General features: G+C 35.6%; 1 protein-coding gene across 1 annotated transcript; it reads left to right on the forward strand.

Annotated features, from left to right (window-relative positions):
- Positions 1 to 308: 308 nt before the first annotated feature.
- Positions 309 to 9,404, forward strand: LOC101494905 (protein root UVB sensitive 6). The gene is made up of 13 exons (XM_004499304.4): positions 309 to 764; positions 835 to 933; positions 1,009 to 1,122; positions 1,790 to 1,861; positions 1,954 to 2,064; positions 2,168 to 2,287; positions 3,994 to 4,095; positions 4,177 to 4,249; positions 4,464 to 4,544; positions 4,641 to 4,705; positions 4,815 to 4,916; positions 5,011 to 5,193; positions 8,895 to 9,404. Exons 1-13 carry the CDS (start codon positions 468 to 470, stop codon positions 8,961 to 8,963), a joined length of 1,488 nt encoding a protein of 495 aa, XP_004499361.1. The 5' UTR covers positions 309 to 467; the 3' UTR covers positions 8,964 to 9,404.
- Positions 9,405 to 9,972: the final 568 nt, after the last annotated feature.

Raw genomic sequence — 9,972 nt, forward strand, 5'->3', positions numbered from 1 at the left:
ATAATAATTAATGAAAAGGAGGTAGGGGTGGTGGGATAGGGAGGGTTGTGTTGTGGTCACACCGTCCATACTAGTGGGATGGAAATTAGAAATCGGAAGGAGAGAGAGAAAATAATGAAAGCGAAGTAGGGGAAGAAAAAATAGGTGACCAAAGCGACGTCGTATATAGAGCAAGCCAGCTGTGGTGTGGGATTGGGTGTGACCTGTCTGCCTCATTGTATTCGCCAAGTTTTAATGCCTTTTCTTTTTTATTTTATTTTATTTCGATAGAAACTATGCTCTCACAATCAAATTAATTAAACCCTTCATTCATTCATTTTCTTTATTTTCTTCGTGGCGTGCTCATCGCTCATCACCATCTCTCTCACTAATCTCTCTTTAGTAGTAGTGAGCGTGTGGAGTGGATAAATAATGAGACTAGTTAATTAATCAATTAGCAGTGTAGTACTATTCTCATTCTCATTCTGATGGGCATGGCTCCGAATCCGTTGAACATGAAGAAACAAACTCCGAAGATAGCACCTTCTTCTTCTCAAGATATTCTCGTCCGTGAAACGCTGCGTATCAGTGCCGAATTGGCCTCCACACCCCTCCTCGATACCACGCCGCTTCAATCCACATCCGCCTCCACCTTGAGATTCATTTGCTGCGAAGAAATCGATGGCCGCCGATGGAAGTACGTCGCCGAAACTGATTCCTCCGGTCAATTCAAGAATAATTCATTTCGCTCTCTCAGCTTGCAAACCCCTAAGCCTCCAATTGATGTATGTTGTTTCTTGTTTCTTTCTAATTCATTCATTCCAAATACATCTCGCTGACTCTTTTGAAACGCAGGAATTGACGTCGTTCATTCGATCCTATGTGGTTCCCGAAGGTTTCCCTGACAGTGTTACCCCTTCCTATGTCCCCTACATGACTTGGAGGGCTCTCAAGGTAGCTAGCTAACTGACTAACTAACTAACCCTTCTCAATGTTTTAGTTTTCATAATAATTGCTTTTTTGTTTCAGCACTTTTTTGGTGGAGCAATGGGCGTTTTCACTACTCAAACCCTTTTGAGTTCAGTTGGCGTCTCTAGAAACAGAGCCACTCCTGGGGCTGTCGCAATCAATTGGATTCTCAAGGTAATAAATATGCTAATAAGTACATCCTTGCTTCAAATTATAGTACAATCTTTACTCACAACTCACTTTTGTTATCAAAATTGTTGCTTGCATCTGACATCTTCTGGTTACATGGTTATTTATTTTCTTGGATTTTCTCTGTTTTTGAACTCCATTAACCCTCAGGTCTTCCGACGCAAAAACCATGCATATTATATGTGGAGTTAATGACTAAAATGTGTGGTAAACATGTAATGCTTATTTTCCTCTGATCTTATTTGAATTTTAGAGATTTAATACTGATGTTGAGTGAAACTTCCTCTTGTCCTGAGGGCTTCCATTATCCGTCGATGCCTTTATGGATGGTCTTATCTTTTGATAGCTATTTGCGAAGTTAGCTGGGGAAAACAGTTAAAAGTTTAAACATTGTTTGGATTTTGTCATATACTGTCTTCAATCCTTTAAATTCTTTTTATTTTCTGGTTGATGTGAGTAAAATACATGAATGTTGGTTGTTCTTTTTATTTTTGCTCCTTGGGTCATAGTTAAACATCTAATATTTGTCTAGAAACTTGAAAGCAGCAGCATCTGTCTATTTACACACCGAGACTTGAATCTGATTTCATATGAATGTCTTATTGTCTTTTTGTAACCTTAATATTCAAGTGAATGTGAATAATATATGTAGGATGGGGCTGGTCGTGTGGGAAAGATGCTTTTTGCTCGGCAAGGAAAAAAATTTGATTATGATCTCAAACAGGTAGTAATATACTTGCTGTTTGCTCCGGTCAATTTGATAATACAAATCAGAGCTATCCCATAATCTGCTGTCTGAAAGTTTTTGTGTTACAGCTGCGGTTTGCTGGTGATCTTCTAATGGAGTTGGGTGCTGGGGTGGAATTGGCAACTGCTGCAGTGCCGCATCTATTTCTTCCTTTGGCTTGTGCCGCTAATGTATTAAAGGTTGAATTTTTTTTATTTTATTTATAATTTTACTTTTATGATGAGCGATTCAGTTTCATGTGATGTCAGTTCTGCATGCTAAATAGTTTATTTCGGCTCTTAGAACGTTGCTGCTGTAACATCAACATCAACTAGGACACCAATTTACAAAGCCTTTGCTAAAGGAGAAAACATAGGGGATGTCACTGCTAAAGGAGAATGTGTTGGCAATATTGCAGACCTGGTATGTTTATCAACTTAAATAATTATTGTTGAATGTAATGTTGGTAAAATTCTGGTGCCACATTTTTTTTGCAACAAATCTGCAATTCTTGGCACATCTTAGTCAGAAACTCTTTGTAACACATTTATTTTGAAAAAATATCATCATTGAAAATGTTTAGTATGTTGAAGCTTTTTTAAAAAATAGATTTTTTTTAATCATTTTGAGAAGCTTACTTTGTGATTAGCTTTTGAACAAAGCTGAAGTTATAACTATCTTTTAGAATTAAGCGTTTTTTACAATTGTAATCCAATGAAAAATAACTGTTGCTTCACATAAAATTCTTAAAATCATAAATCCTTTTTCTAGACAACCTCGAAATCACATTTTTAAAAGCTTAAACAAACTGGTCCTATTTCTGGTTAAGGACTACCTGGAAAATGAGAAGAGATCCTCTCCATTTATTTTGAGTAATGGAGAGCTCTATTACCATGCTAGGGTGTATAAAGGCCTAATATATGTCACCAGTTTTAGAAATGTGTGCTTTGTAGTTTATACACCAAAACCATAGAAATGAAGTACACTCCCGGAAAATATGGTTAATCAGGTTGAGCCTTTTCTCTGCACACCTAATTGATCAACTACATGTTTGTGCACCTATTCTTTTGTATGTAATTGGCACTGCATGCTTTGAAAACCAATACTTTTGAAGCAAGTACTTTGGTTTGATTCTTTGATGTTACAAAAGGAAAATATACAAAAATATTGGTCCAAAATCTGTGGGGTTAATTTTACCTAATTGATGTGTGACAGCAAGGGAAGCAGGGTTTTGTATGCCAAAATTATGCTTTCTTAGGCGAATTAAGGATAGAAGAAAAGAATGGTGGATTGCAAATCTGTGGTATTTATTTTAAGACAGGAACAACTTGTTGGGAAGAAGTCGGGCACTCGGGCTACTAGTGTTGTATTCCTCTTTAAGCAGTGCCTATAAAGTTTAAAAGTTCAGGAGTGATGGGTGTTTTGAGGAAACTCGAAAGTAATAACGATGGTTTTGAAAGAAAGAGTTTCTTATTTTATTTCTGCCAAAGGAAACAACAAAAAGAAGAAGTTTGCATATGCTTCATACACTGGTTTCCTGGGGGAATAAACACAGGGTTTGCTTGCATTACCCTTAAACAGCCACGTGAGCAATTTCACTGAATAAAATCATGAAACTGTTCCCTGTCAAGAAATAATTGCATTGCACCGAGTTAGTTTTCACTTGTCCCATCATTATAACATGATTGAGAATAAAATCCCAACCTTGGAAGGACTGATACTTATTATTCTATTGAATCCGTTGATTAAAACTGGACATTCAAATTAGACCCACTGACACTCCAATAACAGAACCCCAGCGCAACATTATCTTTGGAACAGAAACCAGAAAATTGCTAAAGTAGTTCTTGCTCTTAATGTATAAAGTCATCTAAAAGTAGCATCCAATTAAACCTATAAAATTGTTATGAGCTTCCAGTATCAATATTATAGTATGACATTAAAACAATTTTGATATTTAAGCTTGTGCTTTCTATATGCTAGTGCTTTTCGTGCCACTAACTCATCTCCAAATTTAGTTTTTAATACTTTTAGAATCTTGTATACAATGATAACCTTGAATTTTGTTTTTTTTTTCTTCTGCCCCTATGGATGAAATCAAATACCGAATCTCTTTTTTCAATTTGCAGTTTGGCACTGGTATGAGCATATTGATTGCCAAAAGGAATCCATCACTTATCACCACCTTTTCCCTCCTTTCGTGTGGATATATCCTTAGTTCTTATAGAGAGGTTTGGTTTTGTATTTCTAATGATGATGCACATGTAGTTGTACATACAATCCTTTTGCACTAATGCTTACTGTATTAATAGGTAAAATCTGTGGTTTTGCACACACTTAACTCCGCAAGATTCAGTGTGGCAGTAGAGTCCTTCCTCAAGACAGGTATCTTAACACTGCTGTAGATGCACTAGCATCCTAAACACAATTAAGAGAGAAACATCTGTTATCAAATAGTCAACCTGTGCTGCTCTTGTTGAACATCTATTCTGTTATCTCTTGCATAGTTCATTTTAATTGTTTACAAGCACTAGAGCTCTTTGATATACTATTCCACCATATGCTTCATTCATATTTTAACTGAACTAATCAATTCCAGGACGAGTTCCCACTTTGCGGGAGGGCAATTTGAACGAGGACATATTCAGTTTTCCATGGAAAGATAAGCCTGTTGTCCTCGGTATATCAATGGACTGAAATACTTTTTACTTTTCAACTCCAGCCAATTTTGTCTGAATAATTAAAACAAATTTTTTGTCTTTAATTGACCATGTAGGATCAAGAATCAAGGATGCATTCCAAGACCCTAGTGCATATGTTGCCATAGAGCCCCTGTTTGACGTATGTCTTTTACTGAGAGTATAATAAATTTTTAACTTTCCCGAATGTTTATCTCTTTGATTGGCATTTTTATATGATATATTATAATGTTCTTTTAAATTGGTTACAGAAGGAGAGGTATATTGTGACATATAACCCTTCAAAATGTAAGGTCCATGCTGTGCTGAAGGATCAGGCAAAATCAGAGGACATTCTAAAAGCTGCATTCCATGTGAGATATATGGATGTATTGCAACTTTATAGCACAGTCGGGGAGTTCTTAATTTGTAAAAAGTACTTAATATATAAATAACCTTATGTTCCAGGCTCATGTGCTCTTGAGTTTTATAAAATCATCGAATGAAAGTAAGGTCTCGTCTTGGAAGGAAATGGAGGATCTTAATTCAAATGTGATGCTCACAGTTGCTGATCTCGAGGCTTGTATTGCTGATTCTTGCAAGATTGTCACAAATTCTTATTGGCTTTTCAAGAATAAAGCTCACGAACAGGTAAACGGAGCAAGACTAACTTGTTGGTTTTACATCATATCATTTTCGCACTGCAGTATTTGTGGACTTGGCTTTGAATAAGTTATTTTTGATATGTAATTGTTAGAATTGAGTCGTGAATTTTCAGAAACCTGGATGGCATTGTATTTTGTTAGCAACAGGCCCAGTTAGGAATGCATATACAAGAGAAATAAGGATGGGTCTAGTGGTACAATGATTAAACTTGTTAAACATTGTAATTAGGAGAAGATATTTCAGAACAAAGTTATTAGATCATTAAACATAGTAATTAGGAGAAAATAATTCTAGAATGGAACTATTGCATAGGGAAGTAGGGAAAAATAGTAAATAATAGAATAGAACAAAGTCTAACTATCTAGGCATTTTGTGACTACAGGAGAAGTTTTATCCTCTACATTGTGTGGCCATCAATTGCTCCTGTTTTTCATGCTTTAACATTTAACAACCTTTCGAGATCCGTCCCGTAGAACGAGAAACACAAGCAAGGTGGATTTGATTTGTGTTTTATTTTAAAAAACGTTTTAGCAATATTAAAACCAAGTGATGAAAAAAGAGCAGATAAAACAGAAACCCAAGACAACACAGTCAATTTATCCTGGTTTATTACCAACACAATAGCTACGTTTAGTCCCTTTAAACTGAAGGATTTAGTTCACTATTTCACCAAATGAATCTCACTTCTGCTAAACACCTGCTAGTCAAACTAATTGTGTTCAAGTCTTCTGAACCTTCTAACTTAGTACAGTCAAACAATTGTGGAATGCAACCAGTATTGAGCTAGGTTACAAAATGGTAAGTTTAAGGATTTTCTGAATACTCTTGCAAGAGAGTGTTTACAAGTTGTACTCTCAGAAACTGTTTCTCACTTAGACAAAACAAAGAATAGAGATTGCTTGTAGTCATCAAAGTTAGACTAGACAAAACGTTGCTTGCATTAACAAAATCACCAGAGACACGTTTCAAAGCGTGTTCATCAAACTTAGAATACAAAAATCACAGCGGAGTCTTAATGTTCTTTTAACTTAGTCCAAACATCAGAGAATGTAGCGTAAAGTCATTTCAAAATAAACTTGATTTGTGAACTGTACATTTAAATTGAATATTATCAAAATAAACTTGATCTGAGAATTGCACACTTAAATAGAATATTAGTGCTTTAAATTGTTCTCACAAAATAATTTTGTTACCATCAAACAAGTAAGGGTCATAGTTCTTCAAACTAACTTGATTGTAACTTGTCCCAATAGAAGTGGAAGATTCTAACTTGGGGTTAAACTCAAATCCAATTAGACCTTCATTGCAATTGAACCCATCAGATCCAACCTGGGCGAATGTCGGTCAGGATTGGTGGTACGATAGCCTGAACGCACATGCAGAGGTAAAATTTGGACCAAGAAGCAATGTTTATGGTTCATTACTCCTTAGTAAGGATAAGGTTCATTGGCATTGCTGAAATATTGAGTGACATAGATGACCTAGGTAGGAGTACTTTCAAATCAAAAAGGACAAGAGTTTTGGATTGCTTTTACTGCTGTGGCATATTTGCAAAGTGTTATACATGCAGTTGTTGAGTGCTGCCCCATTTTATTTAGCGGTTCAAGATCAAGTTTGAAGCATGAAATCTAGTCATACATGAGTTATATTGGAAGCTTGAGAACCACATATGATTTTCTTTGTTAGTCTACATGTTGGTTCTTAAGGGGGCATTGAAGGGCAAGGGGACCCTAGAAGACATTTGTACACATCTGTGGGAGCATTCTTCCACTAATAGGATCTCAGCGAGGGACTATCTTTTTCAACACTATCCTTTTCAACCACCTACTAGCTCATCTTGAGGACAAGGTGAATGTTAGAGGTGGGGGGAGTATTGTTAGGAATAGAACCCATTTAGGGAGTATATGAATGCTGAAATAAAGATGGTCAAATGGTACAATGTTTGATGTTAAATGTAGCAAGTGTGCTTGACTTGGACTAGTTCTAGGATGAACGAAGGGATGTCAACGTGGTGGGGTGGAGACTACTCTCCCACTCCCCTACATTAATCCCCACCCCTATCTCTGCTCCCCACCTCATGGAGTTTTTCTCCCTCATCCCAGTCCTCGTGGATCCCTGAAGGAACCCTGTAGTTCATAAAAAAAATAGTAAAATAATAAACTACAATTCAAGAAATTTGAAAAAAAATATATAAAACTAAAAAAATTTAATAAATTTACGCTAATAAGGGTTGTATAATATTTTGGACTTTTTGTAATTTTTAATTTAATAAAGTAGTATATTTTTCAATGTATTAATGCATATGCTCATTAGTGTTTTATTTAAGTGTTATCGGGGATGGGGGCCCTTGCGAGGTATGGGGTATGATCCCCATCCCCGTCTCCACAGTCCCTTCAAGAGAAGTTTTTCTAGAGAGTGTGTGAATGAGAACAAAGCACAATAGAAAAACTCGTGTTATTTTTGTGGGGTCAATTGTCAATGTGAAAAGCAACCTCGTTACAAAATTGTATCAAAGCAAGACCTTTCCTATTATGGTGTGGTTTAGGACAAACCGTGTTGAGCTGGTGGGTATGTGACCCTCAAAGCGGGAGAGGGGGGAAAGTGTTCTTCTGTGCAAAATATGATCATGGATTAGGAGCAACTCATAGTTAAGATTCTAGGTGAAGGGACATGTGAATTAGTCTAGTTCACATCGGGGATATAGGGGTCCTATGACTGCTAAGGTCTAAGACTATACAATTAAGGAAAACTGCAAAAAAATTCATTGATTTTACCTATAAAAACAAGATGCATTTTCTTTTAGCAGCCATGCTTAGAAGATCTGTGTTGATTTGTAGGGACAAACATTAATTTGAAAAGCAGCATGGTCATTGCAAAGTAGAAATCATTAAGTCTAGTAACTTTCCCATCCGTTTCTAAATAGGAGAAAAAAGTCAAATTGGCTGTTGTTTTGTGTTTTCAAAGCCTAATTACTGTTTTTTCTTACAATTTTAATTACAAATTAATACTATATACTACTCTCAACTCAAATTACTCTATTATATATTAATGACAGTGATTAACCTCTGATTTTGTTTTTAGTCAAACCCCCAATGATTAAAAAGAATAATTTTTTTGACGAAACACATTTAGAAACGGAGCCAATAAGAGAATAGGGTATAATAGGAGCATTAGGAACAGATGGTAGATTATAAATGAATAGTAGAAAAGAGAGGTTTAGTCATGAAACAAGGAAAGAAAAGAGAGGTGGAAGTTAACTTGGCATTTTATGAGAGAATTGTGGCCTTAGGACCAGGAGGTGCAGATCCTGGAAGATTTTCAATGATGTAATCAGAGGATATTTTCCTATTCTTTCTAATATAATACCAGATTCCTGCCTGTTTTCGCTTTCTGGTCAATGAGATTTATCTTCATCTGTTTGTCCATCCGTTGGTCTGTTGCATGATGCCCTACTTGGGGTGAGTATACCTTGGGCACGGCATTGGTTTGGGGAATTCTCTAACTAGGATAAGTAAGTATTTAATTTTTTTTAGGGCAGGGTATAGAATTGGTTTATGCTCATTTTCATTTGGGAGTCGCGACTTTGTTACTTGGTTCTGTACATATAAATGATCATACTTTTTGCTTTTGTATATCATTCCAAATGTCTAGTACATATAAATGATGATAAATCTATTTATTTGCAGGGTTGGACAATGTCAGAATCACTTCTAAATCCTGGGCGAGCTAGGTTGTGTCAAGTTGATAATAGATAATACTAACATATCCTCAGCTGGATGCTGTTGGATTTTGAGTGCAGTTATTGGGCCTGCTCTGGATGAGATATGAGTCAGGCAATTTCCACTCTGTAAAGAGGAGTCGCAATCCTTAAGTTGAGTCATGCTATCTTTGATCCTTACAAAATCCAAATGAACTTTCCGCAGGATGCATGCATACATAACTTTAAACAGGATTTAGTTATATGATTGAGTTGTTAGCATGACTGCGTACTACTGCATACATACCAATAATGTGACCTTTAAAAAATTGTGTTGCTATGTTGTTTCTATATATATATTTTTTGTTTGTACTTGTAGTGTTTTTTTTTGCAGTGGTCACCCTGTTATAAGTTTTAGTTTCAATTTTGAAGTTGATTTCATAAACTTGATGTATAAACGATAAAAGATCAATGTAATATTCATGATTTGTAGTTGTAATTTGAACTGTGCAACAGCTTGAAAGTTTTTGTCACTGGTTGATGAAGACATTGAAGGCTAGTCCTTGGCGTTGAACAAAGCCAAAATAGGACTTGTGAACTACATATCTATCTTGTTGGCCAGTTTTTGATTGAGAGAAGTATCTGAGTCAAAATCCTTTTCATTTTCTCTCTCCATTTATGTACTCCATTACTACGAGAGAATCATTAGAGAGTTAAAATTCTCTCAATTTTTTCTCTCCATTTATCTTCTTCAATACTATAGAGGATTTCAAACCATTTTTCGGCCAACCATACTCTTGACCAAATCTAGTTAATGATTAGTGGGCAAAATATGCTGTCGATTCTAAAGAAAAATATTTTTTTACTTAAAGTGACATTTCAAGTGAGTGCCGAGTGGAATGAGTTTTTGAATAAAAAAGGTAGAGGGATTTTTAATATGACAAATGAGAGAAACAATTTGAAGGATAACTTATTATTTTTGAGCTCAAGGATGAATTTAAACAAAAGAAAACTTAAAAATTTGATATAATCAACTTCTCAATCGGAGCTATAAGCTGTACAAGTAT

The sequence above is a fragment of the Cicer arietinum genome, chromosome 7, assembly GCF_000331145.2.
Source record: "Cicer arietinum cultivar CDC Frontier isolate Library 1 chromosome 7, Cicar.CDCFrontier_v2.0, whole genome shotgun sequence".
In the NCBI taxonomy this organism is placed as follows: Eukaryota; Viridiplantae; Streptophyta; class Magnoliopsida; order Fabales; family Fabaceae; genus Cicer; species Cicer arietinum.

Coding starts and splice junctions, on each gene's coding strand:
- LOC101494905 (XM_004499304.4), top strand. CDS start 468: ATGGGCATGGCTCCGAATCCGTTGAACATGAAGAAACAAACTCCGAAG. Junction 2,065..2,167: donor GTGCCGCTAATGTATTAAAG/GTTGAATTTTTT, acceptor TTCGGCTCTTAG/AACGTTGCTGCTGTAACATC. Junction 4,545..4,640: donor AGATAAGCCTGTTGTCCTCG/GTATATCAATGG, acceptor TTGACCATGTAG/GATCAAGAATCAAGGATGCA.